At 42.1% G+C, this 19,632-nt stretch overlaps 1 protein-coding gene across 43 annotated transcripts in view; it reads left to right on the top strand.

Moving 5' to 3' along the window:
* LOC126567709 (dystonin) overlaps window positions 1–19,632 on the top strand; it is a 168,265-nt gene that overhangs the window by 89,426 nt on the left and 59,207 nt on the right. For 6 of the 43 annotated variants that reach the window (XM_050223969.1, XM_050223953.1, XM_050223970.1 and 3 more), the window contains exon 1: window positions 16,105–16,708. The exons of the other annotated variants lie outside the window; for them this stretch is intronic. In XM_050223969.1, coding sequence (XP_050079926.1) covers window positions 16,109–16,708 — 600 coding nt within the window. In that variant the 5' untranslated portion in view covers window positions 16,105–16,108. Of the gene's footprint in view, window positions 1–16,104; window positions 16,709–19,632 lie in introns of those variants that run through there. 43 annotated transcript variants of the gene reach the window in all.

Below are 19,632 nucleotides of genomic sequence, written 5' to 3'. Positions count from 1 at the left end.
GAATGATCTATATGCGGACCTGATGATTTACTCCAGTAGGGACTGTTCAAAAGCGCATGCAGAAAATATTCCATGAGACTATTATTATTGTTGTTTTTTTTTGTAGATTTGGTACCATTCTATTTTGGAACCATTTTACAATTTTGTTTTCTTTCAAATTAGTAGTGCACAGTTAATTCAATTGATTTTATATAATAGTGAAAACATTGAAGTATTTAATCGAATATGTTACGTTCTTTTCCTTTTTTATTTTGAAACGAACTCTAAATTTGAATCGACTATGTTTTAAAAAGAATGTTTTTAGTTAACGAATGATAAAATATCAAAGTTAACTTTAAAACTTATGTTATCTTTATTTACTTAAAGAGATATTTAAAATTGGCAATGGCAGAAAAATAATTGAACGTTCATAATAGACAATTCAATTGCATTAGTCGATAGTTTTGATAAAGTTTTGCATTATTCCTACTGATCACCTCTTTTTTCCCACTTTGTCAACACCAACCAAATGACGCAACTCAACCCACCAACTACATCACAATCGCGCATGTTTATTAACCGAACTTCCCTCCTTACTTACAATACCTTTCAATGTTACACACACACAAACCGTCATGCATCTACTTACGGGGCCCTTTCGCGGCCTATCGGCATGTTTGATCGACACGTGTTTTGTCTGATTGGTGTTTAAAAATTCATTGCGCATACATAATTTGAACCAAACTCAAACCCAAACTCAAAACTCGATATAAATTAAATCGTACTCACGCGAATATGTGCGCCATTGATTTGTGTAGTGGACACGGCGGGTAAGTTTAGCAATCTAGGTCTTTGCTAGTGGTCAAAACTTCCACGTATCCTTGCTGCATCATCATCATCATCATCATCGGCGTGTTTGGCTTGTGCATTTGTTTTTCGATGTACGAATTAATTTCGCTTTAATTCATGCTCATGGTTATCATGTTCGATCACTGTTATTTTACACAAAAAATCTTCATTTCCATATGCATGAACATCATAAAGCCCCACATATCGTTAGGAGAAAAATATAAAATGAAATTTGAAAGCTGTCGATACGTTCGTGTGGTGTTGTTTAAGGTTGTGGTGGTTTATTGGCTGCCAGGACTTTATTCCATCCGGTTGGTAATCATATTTTGCAGACAGCGACCAGTGCACGTTACGTGGGCAATATATTTACTTCCTACACGATCCATATTGATGTTGACGAATTATTTCGTTGCATTTTGCATTCCGGCTATCTAATCAAACCGGATTAAGCTTGATTTGCTTTGCTGCCTCGGCAGCCCATTGTCATTACCTTGACGTGCAACCACGCACGCCCGGGACCAACATATCCAGAACGGCGGAAATTAACTAATGAAGAGATTTAGGTACAATTTGTTGGGTGCTGTTGTAGGTGTTGGCAAAGGTGGTAGCATATTATTAAACATGAGACGGCAAGAAAAGGTTGTTGTAGTGGTGTTAAAGTGTGCAAGCGATTAGTGGTCTGGTTGCATACGAGTTTGTGGCTGATGGCGCATTGAATTGCGAGCACCAGTTTTTGTATTGTAGCAAAAGGGACAAATAACGAGAACTAAGTGTTTTGTCATGTCGTACCTGTGGATAATGAACGATTTTGTTATATTACAAACAAGAAAAATGTCGTTGATACACGCATGAATCACTTTAATCAAAGGTGTATGGTAAACCATTGCGATTGTTATGCAAATCATGAGGAATTTATATCTGCAATAAGGATTATTTCATAAAGCTTGCGTATTTATGATACCAAACAAGTTCACTCAGACGCCGATCTAAATGCGACCGGTTTTTGAATATTGGTCAGCGGCTCTGTTCTATTTTCTGTCTATTTATTATCGTATCAATCAAGTTATCCTGCTAGGAGTAGCAGCAGCATGAACCAATTGTACCAGTTAATGTATAATCGGTGCGACGCGCGAAACGAGCCACGCTCCTTACTGGCAAAAGTAGTTTGCAAACAAAGTAAAGGTTTTCAAACCAAACCTGGAATCTTTTGAACTTATAGTAACACTACAAAAAGGGATTTCCCGATTAGACTGTGTGTATTAGTGTAATTTTAAATGAGATTTCGTTGCCATTAACTGTCTTGCTATAGTATGATTATTAGCAATATTTGAAGAGAGAGGTTCGTCGCTTACGTTCATAGAATGTTGCAATTAAGTCTTTTGAACATTATAGATTTTTTGTCACGATTTCACACAAATCGACCTTTTATCTCGCACGGAATTAAAATCGATTGATACATCACCTTAGCACTGAATCGGATCAGCCTGACGCAGTCGATAAAAAATGTCGCCGGAACATCCGGTTGCGAGGGCGAGTAACGCGCGTTGGTGGTGATTGCTCTATAGTTCACGTTTAGTAGCTTCGGTTATTTTTTTGCCTCTCTTCCAAGAACACTCACTCCCACGCGTCCGTTCGTTTGAACTTGATTGCTAAGTGTTATACATAAACAGAGAAGAAGCAAAAAAAAAAACACATCACTAAACTGCACAGCTGTTCATTGGGCTAGAGGCGGTTGTTTGAACACGCCACTCTCGCTTACATTTCACGACGCTGAGCAGTAGGTTGGCTTCGAGGTAAAATAGTGCCGCGAAACTTGTTCACCTTTAGTTTTATGAATGAATTTTCTTATGTTACGCTCATTCAAAAGATATGCGGGAGGTTTTCTGCAACGATTCGGGGGGTGCGATATTTTTATTAGCCGTAAACCAAGTGGGTTCGTATATGGAAAGCTGACTCTAGGTTGGGAGTAAGAGCAGAGGCGTTGGTTTATGAACTGTAGAAATGGCTGGTTTGCGAAGGCACGAATAATTTATGACACTGTGCTGGAATCAATTTTTGTACAACATTCTTGTTGTGCCCACGCGTGATTTGTTGTTTTGTTTCGATTGTTGTGTCTTGTGTATACTTTGTAGCTTTGCTCGTGCAGATGTTCCTACCGGAAGCATTGTCTCATGTAACGAGCATGAAAACTAACCTGTCAATCAATTATCCAAATCCATACCAGTCGGAAGCATTCTCTTTGTTCTTTTCCTCGCCCTGATCATCGCATCAGAACATCGTGCCCTCTACGAGAGTAAGTAGTTGGGTCACTGTAATTAGTCAACCCGATGATTAAATAATTAAATAGTCTTTGTACGACCTGAAAGGCAAATCAATTGCCCCTTTATCGGTAGTGTTTTATCTTTAGCAAAGTGTGTTTACGTTAATTTATGACGCTTCTCAGATGGGAAACTAATTGCCTCATCGGCCCTACCCCATTTCGGAGGAGCGTGCTTGCAAGCAGATGCCAGCTTCTTCGTTTCGCGCTGTTTTAGTTTTTATTGTACTAAGCGGAAGCGGTAGATCGAATCGATTGGGGGTGCTTGACAAATCAATCACAAAGTCACGCAACATCGACCCGGAGCCGCTTTACATTTGCCGATTGGCTATCGACGGGGTCCCATAAAATTGGTGAGATTGCGAACCTCCGGGTAGTGTTGTTGTGCGAGATAAGGTGGTTCATTTCCCGTTGCTGAATAGTTTCGAGTGAGTAAAGAAGGATGAAGATGATTGTTTTTGCGGAAACGAGCTACGGATTGGTGTGGATTTCCCAATCGAAGTTGAAACTAAAGGGGCGATTTATGACCCTTTTTTACCTTTTAAAGCTTTTAATCTTGCTCCTATGACATAACACTTATGTACTAGCTACTAGTACATTAGTATTATGATTTATAATTGGAATCATCGAGGTTACAGTACATTGATTCTTTTTCTTAAAATAGGATCGAATTGAATAAAATTACATGTCTATAAAACTCGTGTCCTCAACGTGGCTGTTGGTGCAACGTAAATGTTGTGTAACAGTGTATTCTATTTTCCAACCAATAGAGTATTGTGACTTATGAAATTAATGAATACAATTACCCTGGCACCTCCTATGGTATTGCCAGCCAGTATATTTCTTTTGAAGGGCTATCTTGAAGGGCTTCTTTTAGTCAATAATAGCTACTTTCCACGCTAAAAAAGATCGTCTTTTTAACACGGTGCTCTCGATGATGTGTAATGATGTGCTCTCGTTGGTTGAGCAAGAGTAGATATACCTGAGCCTATTTTATTATGTAGTGGAGCTTCAACTTATTCAAGCATAATCCTTTCATCATTTTCCTGCTGATGCGGCTCTTCATCCGTTGGAAGCTATATTTGTATGTCCATATTTAAAACATTTCAGTTTCGCACAATGTTGTGCCCACGATTGCACATGCACGCATAAAATGCTTATTATTATTCACAAAATCTGTCAACGCGTACGGTGCCAGCAGATGATGATGCGGTCGTCATTGAGCTAGATATGTCATAAAAATCGACAAAGCGGGTCTGTGCACCGGGCGCCCATACTTCGTATTAATTTGTATGCAGGCGTCACGGTTATGGACCCGTACGCACCCGTGTACGATCGAGAAAGGATTATTGGCCATATGCGGGTGCATCTCGTCCCACACACACACAAGCGCTGTTTGATTCGGTGGGTTTGCTAATGGCTTAATGGTTGTTAAAGCGGATAAAATGAAATCCTTCGAATAAATCGCTGCTACCTACTTGCAGTGCGCTGGTCACGGGTTGTCAGTGACCGCTCATCCTACGCAATTTTGTCCACATTATACACTGTCCATATGGAAAGGAGTATTAAAACAATCCCTTCAAAAGCTGGACCGATGTCCAGCAGCGATAGAAATGTAATCAAAATTACCATTATGGTTTCGAGAGCTGTATAAGATAGGAGGTAGCTTTTGGCTTCTGATGCGTAATGATCACGTGCAGCGTTAGTTCGTGACGTTGAATATCATTAGATATTGCTCATTTGTGAGTAGCATTTGAATTGTGCACTACTAGCTTCATGAAGGTTTGTAAAAAATCTCATTTACCATGTGTTTATATCCATAATCAACACTCGAGCAATACGGCCAGTCTTTTCTACATGAAATAGACAAAAACACACTCTTCATTTTGTATAAAAATTTAGATTATTAATTAATGTTTTATAATATAAAAAGATATTAGGTAAGTGCGTCTCGAAGATCGCTTATATGGTGAAATCTGACCGATAGATAGCATTACAATTGCCCGTTGTGCTTGGATTGTGTATCGTGCCTTTCCGATTGCATACTTTTAGGCGTATTTCTACGTTCGTCTCGCTAATGGTTCAAAATAATGTGCGCTATTTTTGCTGTCGGTTCAGTTGAACTGATTATTCAATTTAGAACTAAGTCGTCCCTATTCACCTCATCATACTCAACAGACATTCGTCTCGAATTTATACAAATATCCTTAATTGGAACGATTGATTGGCGAACTCGTGGCATGTTCAATATTTATTTATCGCTCAAAAGCTTATGAAAACAAAGAGGAATGTATAATGTATTAACCTTTAGAAGGTGCTCACGCTTGTGTGTGTATTTGGTTCTGGGTTATCAAAGTAAGGAGGCAGAAATATATGGCAATTGTTGTGTAAAAGGACTGCCATAACAAGTAAGCGTATCATCTGAACGATAAAAAGGTTTTATTCATGCTGAAAGATTGTAGATTACCTTCAATTTGTAATCGTTCGGATGTTCAGCATTAATTTAAATTTAATTACTTGTGTAGTCACTAATTTTGTTTGCTGGTATCCAAAGAGGGCTAATGTTCGCACCCGAAAGACTATGTTAAGTTGAGTTTTATTCAAGCAATTTTAAAATATGCATACATGGTTTTGCTAGCTATCATCGTGTTACTGTTATGGAAATGTATAGACAATCTGACGTTAGTGCAAAAAGTATAAATTAATTCGTTGCTTTTATTATTATTCTAAAGGGTCTTGAAGAGATTTTCCTTTGACGCTCAAGTGAGATAATAAACGAGGAATTCACTTTGAATTCAACACATGCAGGAAGTCATAAAGCACACTGACATTAAACAATTGATGGAGCAGTGTTGTATTGTAATTCTTGCGAGTAAACGTAACGCAAAAACCGAAAGCTAAAAAAAATTGCATTAGAAATGTTGTGACCCGATCGAGCTGAATCTGAGAAGGGACACTAAACGCATTGATTTTGCATAAAATCGGTACACACTTGATTGCAGTAGATGCTTGTTTGCTGCCTCTAACAGGGCTTAATGCTTGTGCCGTACCTGAATCTATGCTTTGTGGTCAGTGGAGAGTGGTTGGTGGTCTCTTTTATACTCTACCGCAACCGACATTTAAATGCAGCGAGACTGATGTTTGATATAACCCTTAGCCTTCCTGCAGGCTGGACGGTGGTATGCTGGCGGATGTACTAGGCATGCGTATATAGTAAGGATTTACATGAGGTCCAATTAAGGTTGATAGGGAAAATAAGGTAATCGAGTAATTGAGGTGCCTGTTCGCGGTATGTCAAGTTGATTTAAATTACTCGCATTAAGCACAACGCTTAGAGATTACGGTGTAAAAATATTTTCTTTTAAAGATACCTAAATACAAATATCTTTCGAGGCTTTTCATGTCGCTAAATGTATTGCAAATATTCAAATTTACAAACAAGGAGAAACAACACTTCCAACCGATCGCTTGCCAGATGTGGCTTCTTGTCTCGTTGCTGCAAATCAAACAACACCATCAAAAATTAACGTCAATTTGTGACATTCGTCGTATATGGGGCTTTTTCCCTAAAAGAAAAGAGACACTCATGAGACGTTCGCGCACTTTACGATGCGCTCTAACGATGCAGAGCACACCGTATCGGCCGCCAAACGCAATTCGCATTCGTCACTAATTGGACAGTTTTTGGCAGGCTTTCACGTTTTTTTTTTTTTTTGCTGTTGTGTGTTGTGTGCGCTCTTCTATGCGAAGCGTTTGTGTTTCGCCGCGACATAAACTTTCGTTTACACCAATTTCCGACCGCGTTTATCTTTCCGATTGAGATGTTTCCTCTCGCGTTGGTGTGTGTGTATGTATGTTTGGGGTTTTTTTTTTGTTTCTCTAGAGGGAAAACTCATTTCCGTTGTCAGCAACGAAATTGAAGCGCTCCCACAACAAACTCAACTCGTGACACGAATACGGGCGCAGGAACGGAAAATCATTTGGCATCCACTGACAATGACCAATTTTCGGAATCTCTGTGAAACCGGAGCAATTTAAAGTAAAGGGAATTATGTTTTAAGCCGTTTGAATGATGAACGAAGAAAGAGTAGTAAGACAGAAAGAGAGAGAGAGAGGGAGGGACCGACAACTATCGGTTTTTGGGTTCGTCGTTTGTTTTGGCGTGTGCGAGCGTTGTAGTCTTTTGTTTTGTATTTCTTGGGTCGCGCTTTTGACGATCTGTTTGATGCTGGGGTTGAAAGGGTGTTGATTTAGGCAGCAACGTGTAACAAATTTCATCCCAATCTACCCACACTCAGCAAAGTTCAGCTTGAGGGCAAACGGTGTGTATAGGACAAGCAGGTCACTGGGTTGTCTGTTGATTGGTGGTTGATGTGCCGTAGAAAATGTTTAATTTATTTCCCTGTAATTTTCATTCTCGCAATTCTCAGCTGATTTTGTTTTTCAATGCAGACCGAAGGCTAGAAGCAAAAGGTTCGTCTAACTTACTGCTGTTTGAACTTGAATGATAAGACAAATCCTTTGATTCGATAAAGAAGCCCGACAGCTTATAGAGCTTTTTGTTTCTGTGCATTTGTTTTGATATCGATTGAAGCTATCACGCGACTGACAAAACTGTCGTGTTGGAAGTGATTAACCTCGCTGCTAGATAAAATCTTTATCATTGAGCCATAAATTCCTGCTGAAGTTTTGGAAGTGATAATTTTACTTGAATTTTATCTTTCGCGCCAACTGTATGTGATGGATTGAAAAAGACTCGATTTCAATGGGGCTTGATGCAACCCAAGCTGTTTTCCATTGCATTATGTGTAAATATTTTGGCGTTTTGCATTTGCCATCCTCTCCTATCAGCTGATTTTACGTAACGTACTCTTTCGACCGGAACTTGATCGACTTACTCCACACCTTTGCCGTGGACGAGACACCAAGTGTGCCTGGCTCGCTATATTTGAGTGTTGAATGAAATTAAGATGGTTAAAATTAAAGAAAAACACACACCGTGAAACAAAAGGCTTGTCCCGGTCGAGCGAGGAATTTTAATCGAATGTAGTGAGAGGTTCAAATGTTGACTGTTGTTTCTTTTACGCTGTGGTCTCTGTGGCTCTTTCTCCTCCGGCAAGTCAACCGAGCGTAAAGTTCAACGGTAAGGTTTTGTAAAGCTGTCACAGCCTATGCGCCGTATGCAAAATGGATGCAAAATGTGTTGTAGGAGGAGTGAACTGGCTGTTGAATCTTAAGCTATCAAGAAGAACATAAACAAAGCCCCTTTATGATGTGCATGGGGTGATTTTAAGGAAAAAGAATGGCAAACGCAGCTAAACACTTCTTCCCGCACCGGAAGTGGTGCAACGGTTTTCTTGAATGGGGTGTTTTGCTAAACGCAGGAAGAAATAATTTGGTCAGGTCAGGTGGTCAGGAAAGAAAGGGTCTTTTCTCATATAACGATCTTTGTTTAAGCCAAACACATAACCTGTTTAATTTTATCATTATGCATGCATGTGTCGAAACAGAAATGCACCAAAAAGTTCATGATGCTAATTTATCGCTAAATAAAATTTTAATTAAAATTTGGAATCGTACGCTACGAACGTAAGCCTTTAAAAAGCTAAGAAAAAGCAAAGCTATTTGATACAAACTGTTCATGCCTATGCCTATGTTAAATCGATGTTTTAGGATGTTTATTTTTGGAAGCAACTCGTATGTGTTGAAACAGAATCAATTAACACGTTTCTATTTGTTCGTTTCATTTCAGGTAAGCGATGTTATAAGTAATTCTGCAACGACGATAGTTAAGTATTTTGCAAACCGGTATGAGTGAGTATAAGAAAATCATCAGTGCTGTAGTTCCAAATAATTGCTTTGATTTCATTTTAATTTGTGATTGCTAGATGTCAGTCGGTATCTTTCTCCGAACTCGATCATTAATTGATTGATCAAATCATCAATATTTGAACCCTTGCTTGCGTAGGACGTGTCGCAAATATAGCTTGCCCCCCGATGAAGCTACCTAAACATTTCTGCCCTTGCGGAAGGCATAAAAGGCGCGACATGGCGACTGAGAAATATCTCCAGCGCCGCGATAGGTGGAGCTAAAAACGGCACCTACAAGCTGTTCGGTGGGGAACCGTCCTACTGATGGGCCAGATCATAAGTTGGCGAAGTAACCTTGCGGCAGCGCTGTAACACTCTGCTACGCCAACGCAACACAACCTTGTCCTTGCCCTAATTCATAGCAGGGACTGTTGCGGCTTGATCTTCATATGCCACCGTGTCCCACACGTGAACGATCGTACAGCACCCTGGTGTCCGCCAGTTATCACACGTCGGAAATCTCTCCTACGCGACAGAGGAAACCTCTTTTATAACTATGGTTGAAGCAAAATCTTCTCCGAGGGTTAGCCCGATGTATGTAGGCCTCACGGCAGCAGAGTATGTTTCGCGCGATGTGGGCAGTAAACGACTGCCCCTTCCACCCTCTTGACGGGGGTAGCTTTGGACAATCCGTGACGTAATCAATCTACCCGTTTGAGACGCGCTGAACTTGATCGTACCATTTTTGGTCAGGATCGTGCGGCGTCGATCGCAAGACGGTCGCGTCTCCGATGAGGTGTACGTTGGCTAGCAAGGTGGAGTTGTGTGGTGGCTTACATATCCGGAGGATCCGTAGTGCACGAGCGTACCACGCATACCACGGCGCTGAGGAATCTTTAAAGGGTCTCGACCAGGTCTTTGCTTACACCGATCATAAATCTTTACAGAGTACACATTGAGACAACGGTGACATCGCCAAGGAGACGTTGCACGAACATTGCTCGCTGCAAACCATGACCCGCTGTAGAGGCATGTGCTAGTGCTGCGAGAACATTTTGTCAATGTGAAAGAGATTTAGGAGTCATATTGAGTCAACCGTCTACTATTCTTTGTCCAGTACAGGGCTGCAAGCAGAGCTGAAAAGAGCTCGAAATTAATGTTTACCTAGAGTCGCTTCTCCGAGTATGACGCCTTGCTGTTGGCGGCACGCCGAAATTGGGCATGCAACCAAACCTGCGCAACTACACAACCGGAGAAACTTTAACTTTAAACTTGCGGGAGGTGACTTACCTGAAGAAAAGAGCAGCTGCCACATGGTGTATGGTGTGTGTGTGTTCTGGTATTGCTCAGTATTGTACAACTGACATCAGTTGTTGGTGACTTTTTTCCCCTCTGTTCTGTGTTGGTGGACGCACAGTTTTAGGTATGGCTTCGGTTGTTCTGCATGGATGCGCAGAAGCGGGGGACGTAGAACTAGCTATGGACAGAAAAGTTTGTAGAACCTTCCTCAGAGTTTGACATGTAAGATCAGTTTAAAAATTTGATCTTAAGTCCTTGTATTTGAAAATGCTGTGTAGCTGTGAAAGTTTAAAAATTTAAAATAACACAAAAAAACTTCCGGGACTCGTTACAGTCGCTTTTCCCATTTGCCCACATCCGGGAAAAGGGTTGTGAGCGTGTCGCGAGCACCGAACCAAACCTTTTCTGACATTTGTGGTCCATCGCGGAAGGGGACCGAATATTATGGCAGGCATATGTGTTATTCTACGGTTCTCTGCCATCGTGCGGGTGGAAAGCTCGGCACCCTCGGAACTTCAAAACAAACGGGAGAACACCACCGGAAAATAGAGAACCTGAGAATCGCTAGTCTGTGTCACAGTGGGGTAGTTTTTCTCTTCTGCTTGCTCCCCTTCGATACGAGCTAAAATACGAGCAGTGGCACCGTACAAAGTCATAGTCTAGCAAGAGAGTATCTAACCTACCACATTACGGAACCTGTGTCGTGTCGTGAGCAGCGCCAGTGTCAGAGAGCTTGTGACGTACCGCGCGTACTTAACTCGGTGTGCGGTGGCGTCGGCACGATACACCTTTTTGTTTTGTAGGGAGAGCCACCGACGACAGAGATGGAGCGAGATAGGTTGAGCCAGTTGGGAGGGAAGCAACAATGTCCACCCTGCTGCTGTGCGTCTGACAGTTGACTTTAGTCAATTGCTAGCAAACGCAACGAACGGTTCGATTTCGAGTGCGGCGATCCATCGTGCACAATCTGTTTTTGTTATCTATTTTGTTTTTTTTTCTTGTTTTATTTATTTGTGTTGTTCAAAATTAGTGCATTGAAAAGTATGGCTTGTCAAAGTTTTATAAGCGTCTTTTGAAATTTTGTGTACACTTTTTATTTAGCGAAAGTAAAGCAAAAGTTCGTCGTCTGCTGTACCTCGTGTGTATCGTACTTTCTGTGGCTTAGTGGAAAAAAGGCTTTCAAAAATCGTGTGACTTGTTGAGACAGTTTTTAAACGTTACATTTGTTGTACAAAATTAAACCAAAGCAAAGTCAGTGATGAGGAAGGGTAGCTTTTTTCCTAAAAAACCTCTTTTTTCTAAAAACCGGAACGTGTACGGCTACACTTTTGGCATAGTGATTTGTCACAAAACTTTCTTCAGTGTAGTGCTATTGTTTCTCCCCGATTCCCAGCACTCTATCACCCTCGAAAGTGGCCAATTGTGCATTATTTGTTTTTGTTGCTGTTTGGGAAAAATGTGTGTTTCATGATTATATTGTGGATGAGTGTGTTTGCGTTTTTGGTAGCAATAGAGCAGCTAAGTGCCAACTTTGAGATCTGCTGTGTGTGTGTGTGAATAAGTGCTCTCTCACCGGTGAAATTTGATATCAATAACCTCACCGTCTCCTTGGTGTATATTGTTGTGCTGCGGTGTGCTTTTGTTTGCGTGCGTCGTAACTGCAGCTGGTGCATTTTTTAGTGCGATTAAGAAGAAAATTGACACGAATGATAACAAATTATGGTGCATTGTGTCTCGTGCAACATGTGTTACCTTTTCTAAAGGAATAACACAGATCGGTCCCATTTTTTCCAATGTTTAGTGCCCGCATGTAGCAGAGAAAGAGCGAACGAAACGCCCAGACAGATTGGATAAAAAGTCTTAAAATGTTGTGACCCTATAATTAGAGTGAACGCTGTGATGTGTGTATCACAGTGTTAAGATGTCACCATCAATTAAATTTCTCCCGCTCGGTGTTGCTCGGTGAGGCAGGTTCGAAGTGTATAGTCTTTTCCACGAAATGGGTCACAATAGCCCGCAATTACAATGGAGGGTTGACCATTGTTGACGTTGGTCGGTGTTGCAAGAGAGGGTGCAAACGTACCTACCTATTCTCGATATCACACAAGCTTCCGAGCCATCCCTTATCGGCGATACACCGATCGGTGATTTGTTATCGATAAGAGCCACCCTCAAACACAAACACACACACGGTGTTGCCCGGGACGTCCAAGGGTGTGAGACAAACGGTTCCATGGTTGATGGTGGTGATTTGCTCACCATTGACACCTTCATCATCGCTAATGTGGCTGGCATTGTTATGTGGTGCTTGAAAATGGATGGAGCAATGATGCGACTGGGTGTGTTGAAGATGGCGTTGTGGTAGCAGCAACAACAGCAGCTGGTAGTAGCTATACAAAGCCCCCTTCTTCCTTCTCCCCCTTGACCGGAAAGTCCTCCCACACGGCCCACCGGTTCACGGTGTCCCTAGCACACATCTTCCTACGTGTTGTGCTGGTGATCCACATTCAAGTTAGCGCCCACGAGATACATCGTGAACGGTGATGGTGGCGCTCGTTGCGTGACATTGTTTTGTGTCGCGTTTTAATCCGCCCGGACAATTTGAAGTACTGAACAAACAAGAAAAAAGCAGACGCAAACGTGGGGGAAAAATAAATTATTTTTAAATTTTTATTTGACAGTTTCGCCATCAAAACTGGGGTTAAGAATTATTTGTTTTATAAATAATACTTTTGAATATTTTGGGGATACTTTGGAGAAGATATTGTTTTCTGTTAATGAACAAACAAAGCCATCAGTATTATGACATACTTGAATTCCACACTGCATTACTGCATCAGCAAGAAGTGTCTATTACCTGAGCTATGCCTCGACTTTCAGCCCGCTCGTCTGGTCGGTTTGTCGTTTTGTGTGTTAGTGACATGCACTTGTCTCGTGTCATTCGCATAGTTGTCACGTTTTGTTGTTGTCTGCATCGTTTTTGGGGCGACAGTTACCGCATTCAGATCGGTTACTAATTCAATTAGAGAGAACGTAAAGCGACGAACCCCATGACGACGATGCTTTGAGACGTAATTGGGCATCGGTAGGTGTTGGCTTCTCGGCGAGCTCTAAATTGGAAACGCTGTTGTTCAGAATGGAACAAAGGGGTAGTTAGAATTCTTATCGTTTGGAATAGAGCCAAAACCTACACAGAGAGACTTAAGAATGCTTATAACCCTATAACTCCCTGTGGGATTAATAACATCGTTTTACTATGACGACAGGTGGCAAACATTGGTTTGATTTCGGCTACAAGTAATCATAGCGTTACTTTATTGCTTGCGGAAGTAATCCATTATCTGGAATCGATCTATGATCACAGTGACAAACACCCATAATAAGGGGTTTTTTATCGACATTTTTAGAATGCCCCCACACTCCCACTACGTACGCCATCTACACGCCTAATGGTCATCGCTATCGATGGTTTTAAAAACCGAACCCATTCAAAATACCGCAAACAAATTGCCGAACAACCGAAGCAGCGAAGCTGATTTAATGGCGGAACCAGCAACGAGCAGCGAATGCGTTCGCTCGTTTGTCCTTTCCAAATGCAAAAATATAGCAATTTAAATATGTTTTTGGAGAACCTCCAGCGCGCGCGCTCACAGGTACCACGCATCCGGTGCTTTTCGCCCACCAGAAAATACGCTCGGTTACAAACTGCAACTTCGGGTGGTGCGGATTCGCTACCTAAAAAGCAAATCCCATCATCGTTGGCGTTCCTTGTTCCGTACAGTGTGTTGGTTGGTTCCGGTCGAGTTGTGGTTGCTCTTCCCACACACAGACACGCGCGCAAATTGAATCTGTGGCCGGCGAATGTATGGGGACGGAAATCTCGTGTGGGTTTGCCACACGGTCGCGGTCAGTTTCAGCGGCTCAGCAATAGGAACAAAACTAAAACGCACCGCGCATGCGATGATGGTGGCCAAATTTTACGCCCGTATCGAATAATGTGGAGATCCCCTTTTGGGGGTTCTCCATCATATGAGGAGGATCGATGATATTGGCAAAATGTCAATATATAGGTGGCACAATATTTGAAGCTTCTAGATGGTCGTTGATAATACAAATCGATTGAAAAAAAGAATGAGCTTCTCTTGCTAAGGGTTCTATCGTCCTATTTCTGAAGGCAAGAATTTTTTGTCATTTTGGAATTACCCAATTTTGGATAACCCAATCATTTTGTAATATTATTTGCCAAGTCACCTAATGCCCATCGCACACCGTGTCCTACATGAAATTAATGTTGGTATGTTAGGAATGCACATCACTTGAACAACCTCAGCTGGATGTCAGCATGTCAGTTTTGGCGATCTTTTACCACTGCCACACGATTTAACGTGCTCTGCTGATAAGGAGACAAATTCCTTTCACTTGAAAAGATGTTCACGCTCATCCATTTTCCATAGCTATATTTGCCGGAGGCCAGCTTGTGTCCATTTGGCTGAGTGATTAATCGTTATTCGGCCGTAATAATAAGCTGGTGAGCTGTTTTTTCATTAATTAGTGAAAAATAAATAGTGTGCTAAATCGCCAAATTCGTACTTTTTTTCGTTGAGAAAATTTAAATGGACAACCTTTAAAGGAAAGTAAACAATAGGAGTAAAGTGAGTGTCTTATTAATATTCAGCTCCAAAACACCTTTTAACAATGTAATCTTTCATCTGGAGTGCGTTTACTTTTAAAGAAAGCAAAACTGATGAAGCTGAATTGTTCTTCAACATTATTCATATAAATAATACACTTGTCTCTTCAATTTGGCGCTTGTTAAAGGGATAATGTTGTAATAAAGGAGGAATGTAATGGATGTTTAAGTTTTCCTCAATTTTAAAGTACATTCTTCGGCTTTAATGACCTTTGAACACCATTCTCCTCAAAGCACCTAAATCGTTCTAGCGTTGTTGGATGAAGCTTCCCGTCACGGGTGTCTTCGTCATGGTTCCGTTACTGCCGGAAGAGCCAACGTACTGTACCTGTCGACTGAGAAAGGCATAAACTACGTGATTCATTCGTACTTGCTGTGTTCTATGCCTGCATCGTCTTCCTTCTTCCAGCATGGAACCTACGGCAACCTATGGAATTTGAGTTTTCTTCACTTCAATCTTTACTTGGTTGTTACGTTTTGGAAGCGCTGTAAAGGTTGTGTACCGAGTCATCATTACTAACAGGTGGAAAACTAGCACCCTGGCATCTAAACGTCCCATTTCAACGCTCGTACACACCGTGGTGAGGAATTAAAGTTGCCTTTTCTTGGTCGTTGGCTTCCGAACATGGTTGCTTTCTTTGTTGGTTCTTTCTTGGTGTTTTGTTCGTTTAACCATAGAGTTGAAGGTACACCATGGACGGTAATTTTCTGTTATTTCGGGAGTTTATGCACGAGGTTATTCCGTAATCGGAACCGTTTTTTGTTTTGTTTTTTGGATGATTAGAATTGTTCTTCTGCTATGGTGGGTTCGTGTCTCTCTTTCTCTTCATGGTTGCGGATTAGTGTTGCAAGTGATTTGGAAAATAGATTTTTAATGCCTCATTCTTCATCACATGTGCCTCAGACATTGAAGTAAATAGGAGTGCTTACAGAAGGTTAATTGTGTATCATGAACGTTTATTCTCGATCCAGGGTAGTGTTCAGGGTGTTCTTTTGATCCCTTTCAGTGAGATAAATGGTACCATTTATTTGCTTCAAAACTACTGCGGACATCCTGAGTGTGTTTTTAGTGTGAAAAATAGTGGCGACTTCCTATCACAACGTTGTGATCGCAAAAGCAGTTGCAACTCCCCCGTCCAAGCTAAACACTCACCAGAAGTGCAATGTACAAAATCGACGACGAATTTCGACCCCGGGGACGGGTGTTTATGAAGGCGCAGCGGGAAAACAATCCCGCCGGAAGCTCGTACGCCGTCGCGAGCCGGTCCAGCTCGCGTGCGAGTGGTAGTGGGGGGCGCGGACCGGCCATCACCACCAATTTGGACGATAGCAATCTACGCTTTCGGCACGAAATCCTGAACGAAAAGGTAATCGAAGCGACCGTCACCGAGCTGCCGGATGTGATCGATGACATAAACCGGGACCACTGGCGGGCCCTACCGTCATCGCTCGCTTACGGCAACGAGCTGGTGGTGGCGACACCGCGCGGCACTCCGGCTGGTGGTACGGTCGTGTCGGAAGTGACCCGCAACAAGCGGCTGTCGACCGAGGTGCTGGGCAGTACGCTCGAAACGACCAAAAGCTCACAACGGGCAGCGGATGGTCATCGGCGGATGACGACCCACATTGTCCGGAAGATTACGACGCTGACGCGGGCCGAGGAGCAGGAACAGGCGGACAGCATGATCCGCCAGAACCGGGACGTGAAGACGACCGAGATCGGCTACATGCGGACCGGGCGGATGGACAGCAAGCGGGCGAAGGTAGTTTTTGCACTTCTGTGAGGAATTAGGCTGGGAAAATGGATCTGATGGTTTGTTTTTGACGTCCGCTTTTGCTAGGGGTTTTAGAATTGAAGGCTTTGTTTTATGAGGGTACCATGAAAGACACAAATTAATATGCACCGTTGCTGTTGCATGAAGGTGTTTCGCTGTGTTGTTGATTATTATATTACACAGGAAACAATTGCATGAACGTCTTACCATTGTAGGTAATGCATCCTTTGGAACCGGACTGGACTGAACGAATTATTGTGTAAATAACTTAAACGTTATAAAACATATTCAATACCTTTTGTCGATTTACCAAAAAAAAAAAAAAAAAAAATGAACTGTATGTAAGTTTTGTTGAAAAATTGAGTGCTTCATGGACCTGTTGTGAGAAAGATTTCAACGCCAATTTCGTCACCAAGCGACGAACGTCATCACGCGCACCCGCTCTCTCGCACATGCATGGCTCTCGCGCCACACTGTCAACATCAACACACCGGCAGAGTATTTCAGTGTCTGTAGTGGCTGTAACGTTATCGAGCGGCTGTAGTTAGCACATTGGTAATGGTGTTGTACCGTTCAATGTTTACAAGCATGTTACATGATCTACGGCTCTCTCGGTTGTCGTGGCTGTCGATGTTTGGCGCGATGTACAACCCGGCGTGTCTGGTAGGCTTCCAAACGGACGGGGATATTTATTTTATGAACCGATTGCACAGCCCCAAACCTAGCGTCAGCCATGACGTTATGGAGCGATCGTAATTGCTCGGGGCAATATCATTAGCTGCATGTTTGATATTTTTGAATCGAGCATGGCGTTGGGTAGTATGCTTGTGAAGTTGACGATATGTATACCACTTGTTGAGCGTTGTATGTTTGTTGTCGCGATGAAGGATAGTTTATAGTGATCGTTTGCTCCGTAATTTCCTCTCGCAGACCATTGGCATCGTATAAACGAGGATCGGGAGATCGTTTTACATGTATGGGCGAAGGGTTTTGATATGATCTAGGTGGATGAATAATTTAGCAAACAACAATGCCTCCACATTCCTCATTCCCGTTTGAAACTCCTAGTCTTGTTGATCGACTGCTGCCAGTGGTTCGGGTGTGTAGGGTGATTCAATTGAAGAAAAAAAAACATCAGTAGTAGCAGCAAACAATCTGCGCCTCGATGCGATGACGTTTGATCGAACAGCTGTTAGAAGATTGTAGTTTTTCTCCCTCTAAATGTTATTTTTTCCAGAATAATCTATACACATTTTTTTATGCGGGCAAAAAACTACATGAAAGCATTTAAATTCAGCTTATAGAAGCACCAATTCGTCCATTTCTTTGAGCACATTCCATACAACTACTTGGGGGAGAAGATAAGAACTCGAGGACTTCGCTCGAAAAGAATGACCGAACGTTTAAAAGGTTCTTTATGTTCTTGGAAAAATTCCTCCTTCGTCATTAATCGCTTCAGTCAACAAATGCCAGAAACGGAAGACTGGTGCGCCCACTGCCATGATGCGCCGAATTTGGAGCGACTTCATAAAAGCGTGTTAAATACCGGATGAGTCCCATACGACGCCCCGTCGTGCAGATGATGGAATAGAATGTTTGTTTGCATGTTTTTTGTTTCATCTTTTACTACATAGCAGCACCTCCAAGGGTGTTAGGAGTCGTTTTTGGGAAATGGATAACATAAACCGCTCCATATCTTAACCGCCACCGGGAAGCTGGTAACAATCTTTATTCCATAAAACAGATGATAGATACGACATGACGTGCATGCCTTTTTCGGACTGGTAAAGGGCTTGAGTATATGATGCTGCTAAATAGCAGAAAGACCCTTTGAGATAACTGTGTGAAATATTCCAAAAAATAAAGATGTTTGTTTAACCGCACAAGCACCCAGCCAGTGTTGAAAATCGTTCCTATTTGGACGGCTCCATCCATCATCATAAACACACTCAGACGCTAAACGATGCACACGCTGTCGTGCTGTGTGCTGACCGAAGCAAAAAGGCGCCAAAAATTCCCAAGATCGGCTTAACGCCATCCCGACCGTGTGATGCATATTGATTTATGAAGTCAAACGTCGTGCGGTGCTGGTGGCATGGTCCATAATTTGACGGAGTTATGTTGTCAATCATGCATGATGCTCGTTTCCTTTTTATATGTGCTGCCCTGTGGTGCTGCTACTTTTGATGCTGTTGGCTGCAAATCCTTGACCAACAAGATCAACACACTATTAGCGGCATCGTATCGGTTTCGTCTTGCGCAGGATCGTAAAAATCTTGCTTTCATCAATCTCGCTTGCTTACAGAGGATCATATTTTGTATACTGGCACCATGATTACATTACATGTGACCCCGGGTGTCTGGCGCTGGGGAGGTTAAAGGAATCCGTAGATCCGTAGCATGCACGACCGTTTGTTTGTTTAGTTTTGTTCGTGTATCGCCCGTTTTGGTGCGACAGCTGTGAAGCCAGCCACTGTGAAAAGTAAACCTCAGTTGGTTGTGGTTGTCTGTCGGCAAGGCTATCCCTTACACTAATGAACCCAGCATGATGTCTTTGACAAAGCATTTTATTCGGAAAAGAACGATTTTAAAGTGCCAAAAATATTTACTTTTTATTATAATTAGTATCGTCATATCGAGTTCTTCAAAATGATGTAAAAAATATAAACTGCAGCGCTGACTTAATCCTTTTACTATTCTATGCACTGGCTCATGTCAAACAGCACTGAACAGATAGGGGATCAGCTTTAAACGATCATGATGTTGCGTATTTTCTTACGTGTCTCAGCGCGATATTACATCTGAGGTTTGATGTGGAAAATGCTCTGCAGCTCAATCACAACGGGCCGGTGGACATTGATGTGTCCGAAGAAGGAGAATAAATCGTTTACGAGATGATTAACGAGAGTTCG

This window comes from Anopheles maculipalpis, chromosome 2RL (genome assembly GCF_943734695.1).
Source record: "Anopheles maculipalpis chromosome 2RL, idAnoMacuDA_375_x, whole genome shotgun sequence".
NCBI classification, from domain to species: domain Eukaryota; kingdom Metazoa; phylum Arthropoda; class Insecta; order Diptera; family Culicidae; genus Anopheles; species Anopheles maculipalpis.
This window is presented reverse-complemented; position numbering and strand designations above follow the sequence as displayed.